Below are 23,212 nucleotides of genomic sequence, written 5' to 3'. Positions count from 1 at the left end.
GAGTGATTTCCGGGGACAGCGGAAGTTTTAAGTGTCTGCAGATATCTGACCGTGCGGAAGCAACAATCACATCCAAGATGGAGACCGTAAATGCTGGACATATGATGAGTTTAGCAGCTCTACAGAGACAAGACCCGTATATAAACAAACTGCTCGATGTTACTGGCCAGGTGGCACTCTACAACTTCAACTCCAAAGCCAACGAATGGGTAAGTTTCTCAAGAGACCCGAAATGGTTTCGTGGATTCACTTAGCATGCTAATGCTAGCTCCTCGAAAAAAAAAAAACACAAAAATAAAAAATACGTTAGTATTTGTCGGACTGTAACTTATCCATATATGTTCACAGACATACTGTTTTGATACGAGTGTCAGTCTCTTAGTGTTTCAACAACTTGTTGGTTATAAGTTAACGTTATATTACCTGGGCTAACATAATTTAGCTGGTAAAGCTAACAGTCAGCGTTCGTTGTTATTATTCAGCAAGTTGTGGATCCACTGTTGTTTCTGACACATAACGTTACTACTACTACTACTACTTCTCATTTCAGGAGAAGACCGAAATCGAGGGCACCTTGTTTGTTTATGCCAGGTAAGCATATAAACTGTTTTAGTAATGTGGGACGAACACTGTGAATATTGTTCCCTTGTTTAGCATTACGTTTGTCTGCGCTGTCATTTGACGTATTCAGCACACGTGTATAGGCCGCAACCTTTGTAAACAAACAACTGCGGTTCGTTACAGACGTATTTCATATATGTATCTTATTTCCTCTCCATTGTTTTTATACAGCCTTGTGCGCACAGTGGTTCTTCATGAGACTCCACGAGATTGTTTTATTTCCATAGTTTCAAGATTGAAAGAAAATAATAGATTTTTCAGAAAGATGGGGGAAAAAAGCAATTCAATCTATCCTAATTGTTTTAGTCGTTTATTACATCAAACATTAAATATAACTTCCTGTGCAAAAGTTTTAGGCACTTGTGGAAAATGCTGTAAAGTAAAGATGCTTTAAAGAAATGCAATGACTAGTTTCTGTTTACCAATTGACTACATACAAAGTGCAGTAAACAGCAAAACCTAAACCACCTCCATATTTGTTATGACTCGCGTTTATCTCTAATAGAGCACCAATTCTCCTCAGTACACTTGCCTTCAACTTTTTAAGGTGCTTGGCCTGTAGGTTGTTTCAAGCCCGACCGATATTGGATTTTTGTGGCCGGTATCGTTATTAGAGAGTAAAAAACCTTGTGAATAAGATATGTATTGAAAGCAGGATATTTTACAGTTTAACAATAAACTTTACTGTCCAAAATGACATCAGTGCACTTAAATGGTAAACTTCACTGGGAATTAAATAAAATAACTATTAAAAAAAAAAAAAAAAACTATAAATAAATATTTAACTTGAATAAAAACAAAGGATCAAATATTCATAAAATGCTGCCTATATAACTTGATGTGACCCAAGCATTTCCACTGCATTATTGCTTCTTAGGAAAGTATTAATATCAGCGCATATCGGAGAATATATGCACGGATACCGATTTATCTGTGATAGGCCTATATTGGCTGATTAAAAAAGGCCGACCGATAAATCGGTCCGGCTCTAATGTTGAGATCAGGGCACTGTGGGGGCCAGAGCCATCTTCTACAGGATTCCTTATTCATGTTGCTGTAGATAGTTCTTTATGACTCTGGCTGTACGTTTGGGGTCATTGTCCTGCTGCTGCAGAATGAGTTTGGGACCAAAAAGATGTCTCTGTGATGGTATTGCATGATGGATAAGAATCTTAAACATCTAAAGTGCCTAAAACGTTTTTGCACAGTGCCTTGCACTGATACCAATATATTTTTATTGGTATCTTTTTAGTGGTATATTTATGTATACAAGATCACTTTTCAATATATCAATGTTGCTTGCTTAATTTTGATTAAATTCAAGTCAAGAAAGATTTTTTGTGTTTGGTCATTAAAAGTCAGTCAAACTAAGATTCTAAGCTTTTACTAAATCTAGTGCACGGGTTGATGTAAAGTATAATAGGGTAGGAGATGATTACATTTTATTCGGCCAGATTATTATTTTACAGTGTTTATAATCTTTGTCCATCTAAGGTCTGCCTCCCCTCACCATGGCTTCACCATCATGAACCGACTGAGCACTGAGAACCTGGTGGAGCCAATCAACAAAGACCTGGAGTTCCAGCTGCAGGATCCCTTTCTGCTCTACAGGAATGGCAACTGTGAGTATTTTTTAGAATAATAAAATAGTAGCTACTCTACAGAGTGCAAACCTTTTTCTATACAAGTGTGGGCAAAATTTACATGTACTTAAAGAGACTATTATTGAGTGTCCATGACCCAATATTTATAGTACTTATAGGAGTTTTGGATGAGCTCCAGGCCGATACTAATCAACGATGAATTTACAAATGTGAATGATGAGAAATGTGAGATATCTTCCCAGAGAACATGCTTATAGATAGATATATACTTCATTTATCCCCTAGGGGAAGTTCAGGTTTATTATTATTAGATTATCGACCCTTTCTTGTCATCTCACCACTACAAATGTTGTGAAAAATGTCATAATTATCTTATATATAATAATTTCTTAGTTACAGAGTCTGTTTCTGTTATGTTTGTGCTCAACTACCAAGACACACTGCTGTATCACAGCGGATTTTGTTACACTGCATATCTCTGAAAGCACCAAGTACACAGCCGTACAGGTGTTGGTGAAGTCCATTATCACACATACACATACATTAAGTGCAAAAGATCGAAATGGTACCTCTGAAAATGCCAAACAAACATCTCCTCAGTGTTCTCTGGAGCTCTTTTCTCTTTTCCTTGAAGTCATTTTGGTGTCTTGGTGTCGCATTGAGTAAGAAAACCTCCTCTGAGGACACTTTTCCACTCATGACCTCACGCAGGCCCACCAGACTGCAGCAGTTTCAGCTTGGTTTGGCTACAGATGACATCATTCTGCATTGGGGCAAGAGCAGCCAAAAAGACCTATAGGTTATATTGATGAATCCGACTACTTTTAGATCTCTATTTTATTATAGTTTTATAGCTTTATCGAGTGAAGTGCTAATGCTGCAGTCAAACTCATCTAGTCTTATGGAAAGAGTTCAGCATGAAGTAAGGTAAAAAGAAAAGAGTGATGTAAGTCCTCAGATCTTCAGAAAATAACTGACAGCACTGCCACCGAGGTAATCTATCAGAAGTCTAAACAGGAGTTTCATCAAGGCGACAAATAAGGAATTGGATTGTTTTCCCATTTGTTTGCTTATCAGAAAAAACAACATGGCCAGGGTCAATGTCAGAGTAGACTGCTCCCCTTTTGGACTTGGTTTGCCAATCAGCTTGGCTGGTATTGAAGACATGATGTAATTTCTTGTTAGTATTCAGGCCAGAGTAGATTCTCCAGTAGTAGACTTGAGTCCAAGTGCTGTTGTTAACATTTTAATTCCTCAGAGTGGGTTGAACTGATAGACAGATAGATTTTGGTACAGGTGCTAAGTAAAACGACGATTGACAATAATCCTCAGGTTGTGTTGGAAATGCTGCCAACCTCTGGCAGCTGACAGTCACCTCCTTAAGACTGGTAAGAATAAATTCTCCCTGGTAGTTTCCTCTTCTGGCTTTTAGTCCATTGGTTGGTTTTGGCTGATTGTGTAGTTCTCTCCCTCAGGTTGTTTCAGTCTTTTTCTGCTCTTCAGTAATGCCACTTATTGACTGAGGATGATTTTGGTTTTTCTCAGAGATTAATTGGTCGGACAAACTCCAGTCTGTGTTTGTTTGTTGTCCAGGTTTCTAATGTTGAGAGAGAGAAAGAGGGTTGTAAGACCCATCCCTCCGCTCTGAATTAGGAAAAGCAAAGAAGGAACGATGAAGGCTGAGCAGGAGCAAGGTAGAAGCTTGATTGAAGACCAAAGAGACAAACACAAGGATGAATTCTTCAGAAGGATGAAGATGATGAGCTATTATTTGTGTCTTCCTTAAAGCCTATTTGACTACTGGTGAGCTCCCTGCCTTCGACTGACAAGTGTACTCAAAGTTAGAGAGTACTGATTAGAGAAACCTGTGTGCTATGACACGCACATACACACCTATACACCTACATCTGTTTACTCCTCTCCATATTCCCCTTGGTAGCAGTAAATGCTACAGAGAGGCAAACACTTAGGTTGCTAGGTTACCACAGCCGCTTGAGGGACCTCGAATATGCCAGTGTTTCATCACACATACAAATGACACACAAGCAATGTAATACTAACAAGCTCTAACTGCAAACCTACAGTTTTTTGTTTGTTTGGTTTTAGATTTACGAGTATCAGTGCCCTTTGAGTGATGGTGAATGTGGTGTGATATAAGATCATTTACTGGGCTCAGTAACCTATTTCAAAGCAAAACTTGTTTCTTCCTTTAATGTAGCTAAAGACGTTTCACCATTAACTATTAAACATCCATTTGATTATTGAGACCAGATTGAACCTTCTCTATTCAGTTTCCTCTTTGGCAGGTTCATTCATTCAAATGAGCACGCTCTGCATTATAATTGCACTACTTCAGGCTTTTGTACTGTGCTTTTGTCACTTGGTGTAATTAATTACTTATAGTCAAGTAATTTATTATATTAATTATTAATTATTATTACTATTATTTATATTGATTGAGATATCAAAAAGAAGCCGATAGATAGATAGATAATCTCAAGATAGATTTATTTATCCCCTAGGGGAAATTCATGTGTCCATAATAATAATAATAATAGTAGTAATAATAATAATAATAATAAAAACAGTTAATAACAAATGAACAATAATAATAAGATTAGTCCACTTCCTTTGGCTGAGGTGTTGTATAGCCTGATGGCAGTGGGAACAAAAGGATCTCCTGAACCTCTCTGTTCTGCAGCTCAGTGAGATTAGACGTTTGCTCCAGCTGCTTCTCTGTCCTGCCAGAATGTTGTGGAGAGAATGGTTGGTATTGTCCAAGACGGCCTCCATCTTACATTGCATGTGTCTCTCCACAACAGTCCTGAGTGAGTCCAGACTCCTGCCAAGCACAGCTTATCCAGTCTCCTTGTGTTCGTGTCTGACATGCTGTTGCTCCAGCAGACTGCAGAATAAAAGAATACACTGGCCACCACTGTCTAATAAAACATGTGCTGCATTTCACTGCAAGCGTCAAAGGTCCTGATCTTCCTGAGGAAAAAGAGCTGGCTCTGCCCCTTCCGGTAGATGGCATCCGTGTTCAAGGACCAGTCCAATTTACTGTCCAGGTGCACACCTAGGTATTTATAAGTGTGCACCCCCTCAATGTCCTTCCCTCGAATGTTGACTGGCTGAAGGTTGCGCCTAGACCTCCAAAAGTCCATGACCATCTCCTTGGTCTTGGAGGTGTTCAGAAGGAGGCAGTTCTTGTCGCTCGATTCACTAAAGGCCATCATCAGATCCCTGTACTCCTTTTCCTACCCATTCCTGATAGACGCCACAATAGATGTGTCATCTGAGTATTTCTGGATGTGGCAAGACTCAGAGTTGTATTTAAAGTCCGCCATATACAGGGTGAACAGGAACAGAGCCAGAACAGTCCCCTGTGGAGCCCTAGTGCTGCTCATCACTGTCTAAGAGACACAGTTACCCAGCCTGATGTACTGTGGTCGTTTTGTCAGGTAATCTACAATCCAGGACGTGAAGCAGGGATCCACCCCCGTCCCTTCCAGCTTCTCTTTAAGAATGGGGGGTTGGATGGTGTTAAATGTACTTGAGAAATCAAAGAACATAAATCCTCATGTAACTACCTGGCTCATCCGAGTAAGAATGGGGGGCAACTGGTCTGTAGTCATTTATCTCAGCCGGTCTTCCTACTTTAGGTACCAGAACAAGACATGATGTTTTCCACAGGACCAGGACCCTCCTTGTTTGAAGGCTTAAGTTAAAGATCTTCTGGAGAGGCTCAACCAGCTGGGCCGCACAGTCCTTTAACAGCCTCGGTTACCCACCGTCCGGACCTGTTGCCTTTCCAGGGGCGTAGCCTCTTGAGCGCCACCCTCAAGACTCAGACTTGACCCCTTGAGTTGCAGCTGCAGTGTCAGGTTGTGGAGGAGATGCTGCCGCAGCAGAAGCTGCAGCTGAAGCAGTGGGAGAGAGAACAGGTGAGGCTGTGTCAAACCTGTTGTAGAACAGGTTGAACTCATTTGCCTTGTCCACATCACCTGATGCTGCCTGGCTGTTCTTCTCTTTATAGCCAGTGATGGTCCTCATCCCCTTCCAAACCTCTCCAGTGTTGCTGTGCTGCAGCTTCCTCTCCACTTTCTTTTTGTAGTCCTCCTACACTTGCTTTAGTCTCCTCTTCAGTTCATGTTGCACACACCTGAGCTTCTCCCTGTCTCCATCCCTGAAAGCCTCCTTTTTCTGCTTGAGGAGGGTCTTGATGTTACTGGTGATCCAGGGTTTGTTGTTTGGAAAGCAGTGTACAGTCCTTGGTGGTATTACATTGTCCATACAGAAGTTAATATATTCCGTGGTACTTTCAACCATTCTATCAAGGTCAGAGTCCTTGCTTTTATCATTTTCCTGTGACTCCAACAGTACATTCCAATCTGTGGACTCAAAACAGTCTTTTAGAGACTCACTGGCCTCCGGGGTCCAGTTCCTGAATGAATAGGTGGTTGCACCCTGCCTCAGTACACAGGGTTTGTAAGAAGGCTGAAGAAAAACCAGATTATGATCTGATCTGCCAAGTGGTGGTAGAGCTGAAGCAGTGTAGGCCTCCTTGACATTTGCATACAACAGATCAAGTGTCTTATTTTCCCTTGTGGGACAGTCAACATATTGAGAGGTGAGAGTGACATGGTTAAAATCCCCCGATATTGCAATGAATGTATCAGGGTGCTGGGTCTGTACTCTCGCAACAGTCTCGTGGATGCAACTGCAAGCTCTGCTCATGGTTGAATGTAAACAACATTGGTGACGATGTGAACTCCCTCGGTACATAGTACCGTCTAAGACCAACTGTCAACAGTTCAATATCCCAACAGCAGATCTTCTCCTTCACTGTGATATGCCTGGGGTTGCACCATCTATTGTTTACAAGCAGAACCAGTCCTCCACCTTTATTCTTCCCACTTGCTGAAGGCAGTTAAATCCACATGATGGTTGGTTGGGAGTGTTGCCGTTTAACCAGGTCTCCGTGAAACACATGAGACTTCACTGGTTGTTCACAAGTGCCTCCAGTTCATCACACTTGTTAGCCTGGGAGTTGACATTTCCAATGAGGATCGGTGGTAGAAAAGGCTTATATCGCCATCTCCTAGCCTTTAGTTTAGCCCCGGTTCTGTATCCACGGTACAGCTTCTTCAGCTCAGCCAGTATGGGATGTTTAACTCTGTATCTGGTACACTTTAAAGCCAGGAGTTCTTCCTTTGTGTACATTATATTCTCCATCGTCGGATGAAACAACCGCGTAGAATAAAAAACATCAGTCAACAAACTAATATATACAAATATATTGCAAAAAAACTACGAGCTATGTGGACTTGCTGCCACTTGTTGCCAGTGCATCATTTGAATATATATAGAAATAGTTTAATGTTTATTGATCAATAATTGACTTTCAACTTTCAAAAGTTCAGGCTCCCTGCTAAGTATGGATCACTTGATATGGTTTTTCAGAGCCAATACCGATACCACTTATCGTAATCAAGGAGACCGATAACCAATATTTGAAACCAATATACCAACACAAAACTACTGCTGTATAAGGACACTCACTGTGGGCTCCAGGTATCTCTATTATTTTGTCCACCCCATTTATATTAATGAATGAAGGCTAAATAACAAACACCCCTGTATAACGTAATACAGCTCCAAACAATAAGTCTTTCAGTAGGGCTCTCACTGTCACAAAAAATCAAGGTCGAACAAATTCAAAATGACCTGTAATTGTCGATTAATTCCAATGTGCCCCACTCCCCCAAAACACCACAACACATCATTTTTGTTACTTTATTACCATTCTTCCAGCAATCATGTTACATTTTTAACAGCTGTATTAACCCATCATTTTCTTTATGCCTGCAACTTCTACCTTGCTCTCAATAAAATAACTTTTTTTTTTAAATGTGCCGCACTTTTCATTCAGTGAAACTCAAAGTGCTACAATAACATAGAACACACAGTACAACAGACAACAGGAGGGAGCTCCAACACCTTTGACCTAAAAATGTAGTGAGGTAAAACATGGAGCCGATAGTCAATCCAGACAGTAACACAAGTCTATCAACATGAACCCGATCAAGTTTGGCTCTCTTTTTATTAACAATTACCTGCGGATGGTCTGATGTGCTTATAGAGACTGCAGTCTACATTTCAAACAGGTCATAACAGCTCGAATATGAACTTTTCACCCCACGTTCTAACGAATATTCAAATTTCGACTAAAAAGTGACAGCCCTATCCTCCATAACAATCATACAGTTGAATCAACAACTATCTAAAATATAATAAATATTTTTATGTGTGAGGAGTTTTGTGGAATGCAATGCTGCTTCTGTTCTGTGGCCAGTGTAAACAGTGTAATATACAGTATTTGTGTTTTTCTTGCAGTGGGTATCTACAGTATTTGGTTCTATGACAAGAGGGACTGTCAACGCATTGCTCAGCTGATGGTCAAGTAAGTAATTGTACATGTGTGGTATTATGTATCTGTGTTTGGATGAGACAGGACAGTACAAGTTTCACCCATTTGCTTTAAAAGCATCTCTACTTTCATCAAGGAGTATTTGAATACAGATGTGACACAGCAAATAACCGTTAGGTGTTTAGACAATGTGTCAAGCTTTCACTCTCCCCCAGGATTGTAAAACAAGAAGCGGACCATGCCCAGAGAGAGTCACCAGAAAGGCCGGAACCGGGGAGAACCAATGGCGTCGCTGGACCACGGCCCATTGACATCCTGGAACTACTCAGCAAAGCCAAGGAAGAATACCAGAGAGTGAGGAAGCAAATACACAGTTATTCTTGCTCCTTAACCCCTGCTTTCAGTCTCTGAGTTTATCCTCTGACTCTTTTTCAAAAATTGAGAATATCATTTAATTTCTGTGTGTGTGTGTGTGTGTGTGTGTGTGTGTGTGTGTGTGTGTGTGTGTGTGTGTGTGTGTGTGTGTCTCATGTGTCATGTGATGCAGGCTCAGTCAGGTGAAACAGATGGGTGTACAGAGCCAAGTGTGAAAGCAGCTATCAACGCGACAGAACGTACCCACAGCACACCACAACCTGAAAAGGTACATGACCAAACCTGCACGAAAAAAAAAGATTTAAGACCTGCCATTTATATTGTTAACTCCTACTTACAGAGACTGTTGAGGAGAACAAGAGAGGTGCAAGCTATTATCCCAGGTGTCACTGTTATCCCATATATGGTTGACTATTTGGCAGCAGAAAGCTGCTGATAACATTGGTTATGATGCAAGCAGACAACCCTTGTAATGGTGCTGATTATGTTGCCTCTGGGTTAAATGAGGTGTGGGGCTGATTTAAAGATATTTTAGCAAATTATTTTGACAAATATGACTGATTAGGAAGAGAAAAGGCTGCATTTTTTACTATGCATAATGCATTTTGTTGATACAGACTGTAAGTATAGACAAAGGGAAGCTTCTGGGCTTACTTCAGGCACACTCGCCCAGGGTATAAATAAATTATTATATTAGTTCATATCAGAGTAAAAAATTACAAAAAAATCCCCAAAAAGGGAGCCAACTGGTTTTCCTTCCTTGAGTGGTTATGGTTGGAAAGAGAGGTGATTCCATATAAACAGATTTATTTCACTGGCGTAACAATAAAAATACACCAACCGTTTTTATCATTTTAAGAGAGGGGTAAGCCAGTTTACAGAAAGGTCTGAAATCTATTTCCTCATTAAGACCTGGATACACCAAAGCATCACATTAAAAAATCTAATAAGAGTCTCTCTGAAGTAATTTATTGAGGTTTCCACCTGTGATAGAGTGCTCCACAAATTTTTGATAGTTTATGATAGGGTTGCCGAGATTACTGTTTTTGTAGCCGATACTGATACCGATCATCTATGAGTGAGATTGGCCGATCCACGGCCACTCCTGATCATTTTTGTCATGCATTGCAGATGGCATACATTATTCAAATGATGCGCTGACAACAAGCCTGCAAAGTTCGTAGTTTTTTGCAAAATACTCGTATATATTAGTATATTTTTGTCGATTGATGTTTTTTATTCTACGTCATTGTTTCGTCTGGCGATGGAGAAAATAACGTACACAAAGGAAGAACTCCTGGCCTTAAAGTGTACCAGATACGGAGTTAAACATCCCAGACTGGTTGAGCTGAAGAAGCTGTACCGTGGATACAGAACCGGGGCTAAGCTAAAGGCTAGGAGATGGCGATATAAGCCCCTCATTGGAAATGTCAACTCCCTGGCTAACAAGTGTGATGAACTGGAGGCACTTGTGAACAACCAGCGAACATATCGTGAGTGTAGTCTCATGTGTTTCACGGAGACCTGGTTAAACGGCAACACTCCCGACCATCGTGTGGATTTACCCGGCTTCACTGCAGTACGAGCGGACAGAGACGCCAGAGCAAGTGGGAAGAATAAAGGTGGAGGACTGGTTCTGCTTGTGAACAATAGATGGTGCAACCCCAGGCATATCACAGTGAAGGAGAAGATCTGCTGTTGGGATATTGAACTGTTGACAGTTGGTATTAGACCGTACTATGTACCGAGTGAGTTCACATCGTCGCCATTGTTGTTTGAGCAGAGCCTGCAGTCGCATCTGACGTCATTCACAAGACTGTTGCGAGAGTACAAACCCAGCACCCTGATGCATTCATTGCAATATCAGGGGATTTTAACCATGTCAATCTCACCTCTCACCTGACTGGCTACACTCAGTATGTTGACTATCCCACAGGGGAAAATAAGACACTTGATCTGTTGTATGCAAATATCAAGGAGGCCTACATGCTTCAGCTCTACCAACACTTGGATGATCAGATAATTTGTTTTTTCTTCAGCCTTCCTACAAGCCCTGTGTACTGAGGCAGGCTGCAACCGTCCGTTCATTCAGGAACTGGACCCCGGAGGCCAGTGAGTTTCTTAAAGACTGTTTTGAGTCCACAGATTGGAATGTCCTGTTGAGTCACAGGAAAATGATAAAAGCAAGGACCCTGACCTTGATAGACTGGTTGAATGTACCACGGACTACATTAACTTCTGTATGGACACTGTAATTACACCAAGCACTGTACACTGCTTTCCAAACAACAAACCCTGGATCACCAGTAACATCAAGACCCTCCTCAACCAGAAAAAGGAGGCCTTCAGGGATGGAGACGGTGAGAAGCTCAGGTGTGTGTAACATGAGCTGAAGAGAAGATTAAAGCAGGCGAAGGAGGACTACTAAAAGAAAGTAGAGAGGAAGCTGCAGCACAGCAACACCGGAGAGGTGTGGAAGGGGATGAGGACCATCACTGGCTATAACGAGAAGAACAGCCAGGAAACATCAGGTGATGTGGACAAGGCAAGTGAGTTCAATCTGTTCTACAACAGGTTTGACACAGCCTCACCTGTTCTCTCTCCCACTGCTTCAGCTGCAGCTTCTGTTGCGGCATCTCCTTCACAACCTGACACCTCCACACTGGGGTCAAGTCTCCTGTCCTTAACATCTGAGGAGGTGAGGGCGGAGCACAAGAGGCTCCGTCCTGGAAAGGCAACAGGCCCGGATGATGTGTGTCGAGGCTGTTAAAGGGCTGTGCAGTAAAGGCCGTCGGACGCGGGACTCGAACCGGGGCCGACTCCAGTGAAGACTGTAGCCTTTACACATGGTGTCCTCTCCTCCTCACCGGCTCCAAAGCATATGCCATAGGGTTTCGATTAATGTCAGTGAAAGTCCACTCTGCTTTGTCTTCGGCCATTTTTCGGCGCTTTTCACCGTAGCTGAATGCATGGAATCCCCCACACACCAACCTAATGACGTAGCGTGTGACGTAAAGGCAATATGGCGGCGACCCAGAGCGAAGGCATAAGTTAACATGGATAATAAATCTTTAATAACTTAGCGTGTAATTGTTTTATATCCAAAAATTTTTCAAAATATATTCTAGCACACTTTATTATGTATAAAAACTTGTAAAATTAGAATGTTTCATGTCCTCTTTAAATAATGTAGCCCTGGGGCCCGTTCAATACCAGGGCTTGGTACCAATCCCTATTCTTACTTAGCCAGGTGGTTACATGAGGATTATGTTCTTTGATTTTTCAAGTGCATTTAACACCATCCAACCTCCCCATTCTTAAAGACAAGCTGAAAGGGATGGGGGTGGATCCCTGCTTCACGTCCTGGATTGTGGATTACCTGACAAGACGACCACAGTACGTCAGGCTGGGTAACTGTGTCTCTTAGACAGTGATGAGCAGCACTAGGGAGACAGGGGACTGTTCTGGCTCCGTTCCTGTTCACCCTGTATATTGCGGACTTTAAATACAACTCTGAGTCTTGACACATCAGGAAATACTCGGATGACACATCTATTGTGGCGCTTTTTTCAGGAACAAGCAGGAAAAGGAGTATAGGAATCTGATGATGGCCTTCAGTGAATGGAGCGACAAGAACTGCCTCCTTCTGAACACCTCCAAGACCAAGGAGATGGTCATGGACTTTCGGAGGTCTAGGCGCACCCTTCAGCCAGTCAACATTTTAGGGAAAGACATTGAGAGGTTGCCCACTTAAAAATACCTAGGTGTGCACCTGGACAGTAAACTGGACTGGTCCCTGAACATGGATGCCATCTCCTGGAAGGGGCAGAGCCAGCTCTTTTTCCTCAGGAAGCTCCGGTCCTTTGACACCTACAGTGAAATGCTGCACATGTTTTATCAGTCAGTGGTGGCCAGTGTACTCTTTTATGCTGCAGTCTGCTGGGGCAGCAGCATGTCTGACATGAACACAAAGAGACTGGACATGCTGGTCAAAAAGGCTGGGTCTGTGAGTCTGGACTGACTCAGCACTGTTGTGGAGAGATGCATGCAATGTAAGATGGAGGCCATCTTAGACAATACCAACCATTCTCTCCACAACATTCTGGCAGGACAGAGAAGCAGCTACAGAAGCAAATGTCTCATCTCACTGCGCTTCAGAACAGAGAGGTTCAGGAGATCCTTTGTTCCCACTGCCATAAGGCTATACCACATTATTATTATTGTTTATTTATTAACTGTTTTTATTATGCGCCTGCAATGCAATAATATTGAAGGCATATATTATTATTCTGCATACATATTAGTTATTATTCATCTTTATTATTATTGGTGGGATTGCTGAATGAAGCAAGCAACCGTTTTTTTTTTTTTTTATTGTTCAAATTTTTCTGCATTTGTTTTGCCATTCAAATGAATGGAGAGACTGTTCAAATCCTGGAAAGCTTCAGCCTCCTTGAGGAACTACTTCAGCATACTTTCAGCTACAGACTTCATTCAAAATTTAAAATGTACATAGATTTGTATGAGGTCTTTGTCTTCAACAGACTCTCTCTCTTATACGCACACACACACACGTACACACACACACAATCGGACACATTGGTGGATTACTTTTAACAAGTGTTTTCCAGGTGCTACCTTTTTCAGAGATAAAGAAAGGTAGGCAGCCAGACAGACAGGACAGCATTGTCACCATGGCGACCTCTGAGGGGATACACAGCTAGGTCAAATTACCTGATTAGAGACTCCTTATATCTGTGGTATTTATGAACCACTTTACTGACATATCTATCAAAATCCGCTACAGACCACTCCAAAACTAAATACAGGCAATGACTTACACAACTCTAAACTGTTTTCACTGGAAGTCCAGTTGTAGTCACGAAGCATTCGGCAGTTCATTTCAGTTCGTCATTCTAACTGACACAGAAACACACAAAAATACAGACAAGCAGAGAGGCACAGAGACAGATAGAAATGCACACAAACACACACACAGAAATCTGTCTACAGGTTAGTGCTCATAGACAGAGATGACAGTTCAGACTCGACAGAACAACAGTAGATACAGCAGCAGACTTACCGAATATAACCTGCACCACTGGTGTTATACTCCAGATTTACTTTCTTTCTGTTGTTAACTACTCCTGCATACTTTGTGCTACATAAACTGTTCAACTATCAAAAAGTTCAGCTTCTTCAGGAGATGTATCCTTTCCTTCTAATGTTTGATAGAATTCATAATCATTGAAATAATAAGCTTTTTCTCTGCAATTTTTTACAATGTAAGTGAGTGGAGACGATATTCAATTCCTTCAAAACTTCTTCTTTGAAATTCACCTGCTCAAGCATAATTTCAGCTATAGACTTTATTCAACTGTTTGCAAGATTTCGGCTATTAAGAAATTAGTCAGCTGGTTGATATATTAATAATCAGTAATCTCCTTCAGGTATGAAATGAGTTTTGATTTTACATTTCTTTCTTTGGGTTTTTTTTTTAAATTTTTTTAAGCCATTTAGCTTTCAACTAACCTGTTTTTCTGTTTTTACATTTTTTTTTTATTTTGTACAGTTTTGAGCTGTTTGTTGCGCCTTCCATCAACAACTCAGGCCTTTTTCAACCATTTCATACCATTCAACCTCTAGCTTACAATTTCTGCTTTTAATCTTCAGCCATTGCTTGAGCTACTTTAGCATTGCCTTAGCAGTTGCTTCAGCTTTTTCAGCATTGCTTCAACAATCTCATTCAGCTCTCAGCATTCACACGCATTTTCAGCACGAAATGCATTTTGTAGCTCTAGTTCTGCAAATCTTTATATTTTCATATTATTATTATTATTATTATTATTATTATTATTATTACTACTTCTTACTGCCTTTCTATGGTCGCTAACTACTCCTTCATACTTTTCCATACAGAAACCATTCAACTAACAAAACGTTCAGCTTGTTCTGTAGATTATCGAATGTATACAACATTTTTCTACTGTTTATAATTTTCAAAATACTAAGCTTTTTCTGCAGTTTCATTGCCATTCAAATAAATGGAGAGACTGTTCAAATCCTTGAAATCTTCAGCCTCTTTGAGCTGCAATTACATCAGCATACTTTCAGCTACAGAATACATTCAAACTTTAAAATGTTCACAAGACTTTCAGCTGTTAAACTTTTATTCGTATTCAACTTTTTGATATCTTGTACATTTTTTTGAATGATCACAGTTTTAGTTTCATGCTTTTTTCAGATCATTTTTGAGTTTATAATGGGTGTGTCTTTAACAGCCAGACTCTCTCTCTTATACACACACACACACACACACACACACACACACACACACACACACACACACACACACACATAGAAAGTTAGACAGGTAGACAGACGGATGGGCAGATAGACAGGTAGATAGACAGTTTAATTCAGGAAACATTTGGCTGTTAATTTCAGTTTGAAATCTAACTGACTTCACATTACATATATTCTAATTGGTGGATTACTTTTGGAGCTCATTGTGATTGGTCGATTACCTTTGGAGCTCATTCTGATTGTTGGATTACCTTTAACCAGTGTTTTCCAGGTGATACCTTTTTCAAAGAGAAAGACAGGTGGGCACCCAGTGAGACAGCATTGTCACAATGGCAACCTCTAAGTAGAGGGAGAGGGCCCACATCTGGGTCAAATTACCTGATTAGAGACTCCTCTGATATCTGTGGTGTTTATCAGCTACTTTACGTTTCTGCAATGATTCGTACACATATCAACTGGTTTCACAATAAAATAAGTTTCAACCAAGGTTTAATCAGGAAGCATTCTGCAGTTAATTTGTTTGTTATTCTAACTGACACAGAAACACACATAAATACAGACAAGCAGAGAGGTACACGGACAGATAGATACACAACACACATACACATACACACATTCGAACGGGAGACAGACACACACAAACACATGTTGTAAAGTTCTCTCATTGACTATTTATGACATACTGTATGATTATTTTGTTCAACAGCTAAAGTTTGAGCACTGTATGTAAGAGCTTTTTCTCCCACACAGTTCTTCCATATTAATGTATACCTACTCAAACTAAATCTGAAACCCATTAATGAACTCTCTATTATTTAATTTCAAAATGAATGTGCAGAAGCACAAAGCTTGAAAGAAAAAGAATGTCCAAACTGTCCAAATACTTGTGATAGACTGTACATATCTATGAATACAGACAGGAAGAGCTGAGCAGTGCCTCTTTTGTTCAAATTGTAGTAAGTCAGATAGTTTAGGGATCAAGGATATGGACATGACACTTTTCATTTCAGAAATTAAGCTGATTTTGTCTACTTTTTGGTTTGGTTCCAGTAACTGTTTGTATTTTGGATCCATCTCCCAGTTGGCAAAATACAAGATTTGTTAAGCTCCAACACTAACAAATCTCTTATCATTTTAATGCCCGATGCTTCCTCCACAGGGCTCTCCTTATTAAACCTTTAGGTAGCCCAAATTTTAGCAGACGCTAATGTCACTTTCAGAAGTTACAGTGACATACAAGCAGATCATATTAAAGCTGTAACTAGTTCATGTCAATCCAGTAATGACAAAAGTGAAACTTTTGGCTTTTGTCTGATTTAATGTGCTCTCTGTAAGGTGGTGTCTGTATTCAGCAAAAAAATTTATTTGTGTGGGGAAAAGAAACATAAGTCAACAAAAGATGAATAAAGATCTTATTTTATAACATAAGTTATTTACAAATATTGAGAGCTGAAATGAATTAGATTGGATAAGGCATTCAATATTGGATTCTAATTGGAAAGATGCTGTTACTTTTTTATAATATGATTTTTACTTTATTAATCAACTAATTATATATAAAATGTGAGAAGATTGTGAACAATCACATGTTCCAGTTGTCCAGTTTGACTTCTTCATATTGCTGGCTATACCAAACTAACAGTCCAAAACCCAGTGGTATTCTGTTGATATAAAAACAAGAAAAAGCAACAAATCCTCACATTTAAGTGGAACCAGAAAGTGTTTGGCATTTTTACTTTGTGAATGACTTAAATGATGAATTGATTTTCAGAATAATTGTTGATTAGTTTTCTCTCAATCGGCTCAGTGTAGATTTTCACCCAGCTCATAGGTTTGTTCCTTTTACCCACCAGAGCTCTCACACAATGGTGAAGCAGATCACAGTTGAGGAGCTCTTCGGCTCATCCCTCCCTAAGGATCCCTCTCTACCTGCCATGCCCACACAAAGCACCACCAAACCTTCCAGTGATCCCTCCACTGCCTACATCCAGAACCAGTCGTATGCCAATCCAGCCCATCAAAACCTCGGGTGCAACCAGCGGCACCAAGCCGCTGGCCTGCTCCCAGCTCCATATGCACTCCATCCCAGCCCTGTTTTCCAGTCAGTCCCCAGGTCAGACCCCCAGCCTCAGTGCTCAGTTTCACCTCCCCTGGTGCCTCCAGCTGGCTCAGAGCCTCATGCTGCTCCCCCTGGTCCTGCAGCACCACCAGCAGCTTCTGTGGCTTATTTGGGTCAGGAAATACTCAGCACACTTAAACCAGCAGTGCCATCTGTGAATTCAGACATCCAGAAACCCATCCTTGCACCCAACTTCCTGCCAAGCACCCTGGTGCCACCCCACAGTTTCCAGGAACCCATGGGGAAACCCCTTCTCCAGCACAGCAACGAGATGGATGTTTTCTCTCAGCCTCCAAACCTGATCAAACCAATGTCTGTGAGTTGAAGGGTTTTCTTTGTTGCTGCTTTTTGCTGATAATCACACTTATCAGTGTCTTGTCTGTCACACAAAACAGAACAAATTATAATCCAGCATGTTGCTTGTTCTCATCATTTCTCCTCCTTTCATTTCCCTTTCTATTCTCAGGCTGCCCCCGTGAGTTCAGCTTTTGCTGTTCCAGGTCCTGAGATTTCAGTGCTTCTCTCCCCCAGCGCCTTCCAGCAGTCCAATAAGACAACAACAGCAGCAGTGTCAGTGGTCCCTCCTAACCCCTCTGAGTCCTTTTCTACCTCTTTAGGAGATGCAGAGCCTCCACCAGCCCCCTGCAGCAAAAAACATTTACAAGAGACCCTGATCCACCTCATTAAGGTACAACAAGGGAATGAAACACACTGTTACTGTATGATGTCAGAATTAAAATATTCAAGTATAATGAAATTATAAGAAATAAATTTACTATAAATAAATAAAATTTATAATAAAATAAAAGTAACAATATAATAAAATATATGAAATATAATAATAACAAATTGTATTAAAACACTAAAAATCAAGTACAAATTAAAAAAGTTTAGAGTTTTGAGGTTAGTGCGATTTAATTTGGGCTGCTCACAAAGTAATCCACTATCTGATTTGTTTTGTGTGTTGCCAAGCCCTGAAACAGAACACACTGACTGACATTGAAGTTTGAGTTAAACAAGTCTGGCAGATTTTGTCCGACCTCCACGGTCTGGATGGGAACGTTCTGTGAAGTAAACTGAGTAAAATGTCCTTGACTGCTTTAAAGAAACAGAAGAGTTTTGAATTTTTAGACAAAATTATCAAGTGATTTTTCCAAAACTGAGACCTTGTTTGTCATTGATCACTTGATTCTCTGAAATATTTTACATGCAAGCGATAGACTAGAGAAGATGGGAGATATAATTTCCTCCTGTGGTGCAGAAAGATTTGGGGTGCAAAACAGAAAGAGGGTTGAAAGAGTACAGTTAGTTAAGTCTAGATGGCAAAGGGAAATGGAGAAATTAGTTAAGGAAAGAAGACAATTAAGAAAGCAGTGGAAAAGGGCAACAGAGGAAGAGAGGGGGGGATTAATGTGTTGCAAGAAGATTTGAGGGGCAGACTAGCAGTACTTAAAAGGGCTGAATATCTTAGGAAAAAGAGAAAGAATAAAGAGTATGTAAGGACAGCGTTTTACAGGGACCCTTTCAAGTTTGTTAAAGGATTGTTTAACCAGGAAAAGGGAGGGCAGCTTAAGGCAACAAAGTTAGAAGTAGAAAAGTATTTAAGAAACACGTATTCAGATTTTGAGCAGAATAGAGTAATAGGCCTTCCACCTGACATGCCGCCAGTAGGAAAGATAGATCATGAGATGGATGTTAGACCACCCAGGTGGAAGGAGGTTGAGGAGGTAGTCAGGCGTGCAAAGGCTTCTTCGGCCCCAGGGCCAAATGGAGTCCCCTACTGGGTTTATAAAAGCGCACCTGATATCCTAAAGTTTTTGTGGAGCCAATTAAGAATAGTTTGGGAGAAACAGGTTATTCCCAGAGCATGGCGTAGGGCAGGAGGTGTTTTTATTCCAAAGGAGAAGGAATCCTCAGACCTGAGTCCGTTTCGAATGATCTCTCTCCTAAATGTAGAGGGGAAGATCTTCTTTAGCGTAATCGCACGGAGATTAGCTAGTTATTTAGAAAGGAATAGCTTAATAGATACTGCAGTACAGAAGGCAGGAATACGCAGGGTGTTTAGAGCACACTAGCATGATTTGGCATCAGATTCAGGCAGCCAAGACAAAGAAAAGAGACTTGCATGTCATAGTTTTGGATTTAGCAAATGCGTTTGGTTCAGTGCCACATAGCCTTATTTGGGAGGCATTTGATTATTTTAGAGTGCCTGGGGTAGTGGTTAATTTAGTAAGGTCGTATTTCCAAGACATTAGACTATGCTTAAGCACAGCAGGCTTTACAACAGGGTGGCAAAGGCTAGAAATAGGCATTACGGCAGGGTGTAGGATTTTTCCATTGGCATTCACAATGGCGATGGAGGTAATCATTAGAGCTTCTAAGTGGGTTGTAGGTGGAGAGAGGCGGCAGGATGTGATGCGCCTTACACCAATTAGGGCCTACATGGATGACATGACGTTGATAACTACAACGGTGCCATGTATGAAAAGAATACTTGAGAGACTTAATAAAAACTTAAAGTGGGCTAGTATGAAAATCAAGCCTAGTAAGTCTACAAGTATCTCAATAAAGTAGAGGGAAGTTAAGTGATAGGAAGTTTGTAATAGATGAAGAGGAAATTCCAATAATTAGGGAAAAATCAGTAAAGAGTCTAGGTAGGTGGTACAAGGCAGACTTGAATGACGGACAACAGGTAGTGCAGTTTCGGAAAGGATGTTGCTGAGGGACTGGATAGAATAGATAAATCAGGGCTTCCAGGAAAGTTGAAACTGTGGTGTCTGCAGTTTGGGTTATTTCCCAGGTTGATGTGGCCAATGTCTGTATATGAGATTCCAATATCCACTGCAGAAAAAATGGAAAGATTAGTTAGCTTTTACATTAGGAAGTGGCTAGGTGTTCCTAGATGTTTAAGCACAGTGGCACTGTATGGGAAAGGCATACTTCAGCTCCCAGTAACTAGTCTAGTGGAGGAATTTAAATGTACCAAGGTTAGGACAGAGCTCCTGTTATCTGGGAGTAAAGATGCGGTAATTAGTAAGGTGGTTCCAAACCCAATCAAGGGGAGAAAGTGATCCAAGAATCGCGGTGCAGAAGGTGGAAGCAACACTCAGGCATACAGAGATTGTGGGTAATGTCCAAATAGGCCGGGGAGGCTTGGGGCTTGGCTCAGGCAAACTGGTGTGGAGTAGAGCAGGTCCCAAAGAGAAGAGAAAGCTAGTTGTGGAGCAGGTTCGTAGACAGGAGGAAATATTAAGGGCTGCAAAGGCAGTGGCCCAGGCTAAGCAGGGACAGTGGTTGAATTGGGAAGGTGTAGATAAGAAAAAGCTTAGCTGGAAAGAGCTGTGGAGTATGGAGGAAAGTAGTATTAGATTTTTGATAGGGGCAACATATGATGTATTGCCAACTCCCCAGAACCTAAAACTCTGGGTAAATGGAGACCCACTATGTTCATTGTGTTCAGGTACTGCAACTTTAAAGCACATTTTGTCAGGCTGTAAGGTTAGTCTGTCGCAAGGCAGGTATACATGGCAACATAACCAGGTTGGGGGTAGAGTCAGTGGCAAAGTTTGCACCCAGGCTCATCTCTCTCGCTGCTGTGCTCTGCTCTCCTCCACTTTGTTTAACAACTCCTCCCTGTCTAATGTTACTTGTCTAATAAGATTACATTAAAAGTGTGAGTAACGTCACGTTAACAGCGTTATATAGTTTACACTCACATCACATCTGATTACAAGTGTGAACATTAAAATACTATTTCTTACCTAACCATCATCATTTACGAGTCAGTAAAAGGCTTATGATGCTACCTGACTAGCGTCTTCTTCATCTGTTGTCTTTCCCTTCTTAGAGAAGTATCTGAACAAGCTCATCTGAAAATGCAGTCAGCAGTTAAAACATAATGACATGTAGATATTAGCTTAATGCTATCACTTAGTTTACCCAAGTTAGCGTCACTGAGTTGGCTAATAAGTCTACCTTTTCTCCAGTAATTCGCTGCCTTATTCCTCACGACTACACTTCTCTGACTCTGCCTGACGTGATGTCACTTTCAAGGCCGCGCTCTCGCGAGTAATTAACTCCAATAGGATCCCCCAACCCCCCCACTCCCTCCCTCCCCTCTCCCTGCTGTTGCGCTCATCATCACACAGGCTGTGCTATGAAGGTGGAGAGATGTGGCGGCGTGGTAGCATAGGCAAGATAAAGAAAATAGTGGTGGTGTGAGGAGCAGTGATGGCTGGCATTAGGGGAGTGACTCTGGGACGCCAGTGATCACTGTCTAGCCTCCTGGAGGTGTCGTGGGACCAACTACATGAAACACTGGTGAAAGGAGGTTCCCACCTGATGACCCCAAAGACATGTTAGTTATCACTGCTCATTAGTCTGTATAGCTAAATTAATAGTTATCATAGAACTTGGGATGTTAAAATTAGGGAGCTATTCACTGGGTCCATTTTCTGTAGCACAAGTTTCTTGTGTTTACCTTAAATTAAATACAAGCCTCAACAGAATCTGTCGTATCTACTTGACACATGCGCAACATCACTACCGCGCACAATGCAAACATGACAATTAAATGGAGATGAATTAAAGTTTTCAAGCCTATTAGACTATAACTCTATATAAAAGGGATATATTAAAACTTGACTAAATTTCAATGAAAATGGTGTTTTAAGATTATAATCTTAATTCCAGCAACATTTTGATGACCATAACTTTGGCAAGTAACAGATTTTTCTGCATCTCTGACAGATTTTATGGCAAAACAAAAGTTAAAAAGTAAAATCCTTTCATATATTACATAATACTGTGCCAGTTTAAAGGTGAGGTGCTACTGCAGTGATCGCTTCCTTCCGTCTTCAACTCAGATTTGTCTATAGAGCTCACAGTTTTCATTGGAACTATTTTCTACTGGAGTAGCAATAGTTCCAGTTACAGATAATTTATAAACTTTCCGAAAGTTATGATTTAACTTAGAACATACAAGACTTCGAAAAGATTGAAGTCTACTGAAAAATGTCATCGTACACACACACACCCTCACACTGACGCAGTTTGTTGATAAATCCTCTTGTTTACTTCCTCCCTGTCTAGAACGACCCAGACTTCCTCTCTGCCATCCATGATGCTTACCTGCAGACTCTGTCGAAGGAATTCAGCTCCATGAAACTATAGTCCTGCTTCAACTGTCACCACTGTTACTTTTAGTCCTATGACCCCTTCATGACCTGTAAGAAGACCAGAAGTTAATGGGCACTAAAGAAGTGCAGCGAAAAGGTTTTTGACACATTGTACACTCAACTCTTCACAGCTTCACAACTCTTCTAAGGGTTATTATAGCATGCGTCTCACAGTTTAATCCCTGACTCAGAACTTGTTTTTTGAGTCTTTACCTAAACACTGATGCTGGCCTGGTTACTCACATCAAACCAGAACTGCTGTGTGAGAGAGGAATGAGATCAAACTGTGGCCTTGAGTTTTCTTTTTTACTTAAGAAATGTGATGAAACCTTCGGTCACTAACTAATAAGGTTTAGCTGTTGCTGGTTTAATTCTCTGGAAGAGGGGACCACAGAGGGGCTTCGGTGACCTCAAATCATTTCACTTTTGAACTTTGGACAAATTCATTTGCAACTCTGAATCACAGACACTGCTTTTCTCACTCATCTCACGTCTTTGGAGTTCTCGCAATGCAAGAGTATGGGAACACTTGCAACACGCATACACTCTGACCACTTATGAAGACAAAGACCTCTATGTT

At 40.9% G+C, this 23,212-nt stretch overlaps 2 protein-coding genes across 2 annotated transcripts in view; one reads left to right on the top strand and one right to left on the bottom strand.

The window, feature by feature from the left end:
• cacna1db (calcium channel, voltage-dependent, L type, alpha 1D subunit, b) overlaps positions 1 to 2,924 on the bottom strand; it is a 162,119-nt gene extending 159,195 nt beyond the window's left edge. The window contains exon 1 of the mRNA XM_087179652.1: positions 2,795 to 2,924. Coding sequence (XP_087035778.1) covers positions 2,795 to 2,924 — 130 coding nt within the window. The remainder of the gene's footprint in view (positions 1 to 2,794) is intronic.
• Positions 50 to 23,204, top strand: dcp1a (decapping mRNA 1A). Its single transcript, XM_023427346.2, has 9 exons — positions 50 to 209; positions 551 to 591; positions 2,116 to 2,243; positions 8,622 to 8,688; positions 8,871 to 9,009; positions 9,203 to 9,298; positions 17,190 to 17,771; positions 17,922 to 18,143; positions 22,547 to 23,204. Exons 1-9 carry the CDS (start codon positions 78 to 80, stop codon positions 22,625 to 22,627), a joined length of 1,488 nt encoding a protein of 495 aa, XP_023283114.1. The 5' UTR covers positions 50 to 77; the 3' UTR covers positions 22,628 to 23,204.
• Positions 23,205 to 23,212: the final 8 nt, after the last annotated feature.

The sequence above is a fragment of the Seriola lalandi genome, unplaced genomic scaffold, assembly GCF_002814215.2.
Source record: "Seriola lalandi dorsalis isolate HSWRI2012SDOR001 ecotype SW California unplaced genomic scaffold, Sedor1 jcf7180002054861, whole genome shotgun sequence".
NCBI classification, from domain to species: Eukaryota; Metazoa; Chordata; class Actinopteri; order Carangiformes; family Carangidae; genus Seriola; species Seriola lalandi.
The sequence above is the reverse complement of the archived record's forward strand: the minus strand, read 5'-3'. Positions and strand labels throughout refer to the sequence as shown.

Bases quoted from the DNA above. Each gene is read 5' to 3' on its own strand.
- dcp1a (XM_023427346.2), top strand. From the start codon at position 78: ATGGAGACCGTAAATGCTGGACATATGATGAGTTTAGCAGCTCTACAG. The intron at 9,010-9,202 runs GTGAGGAAGCAA...CATGTGATGCAG, and splicing joins CCAAGGAAGAATACCAGAGA to GCTCAGTCAGGTGAAACAGA. The intron at 9,299-17,189 runs GTACATGACCAA...TTTACCCACCAG, and splicing joins GCACACCACAACCTGAAAAG to AGCTCTCACACAATGGTGAA.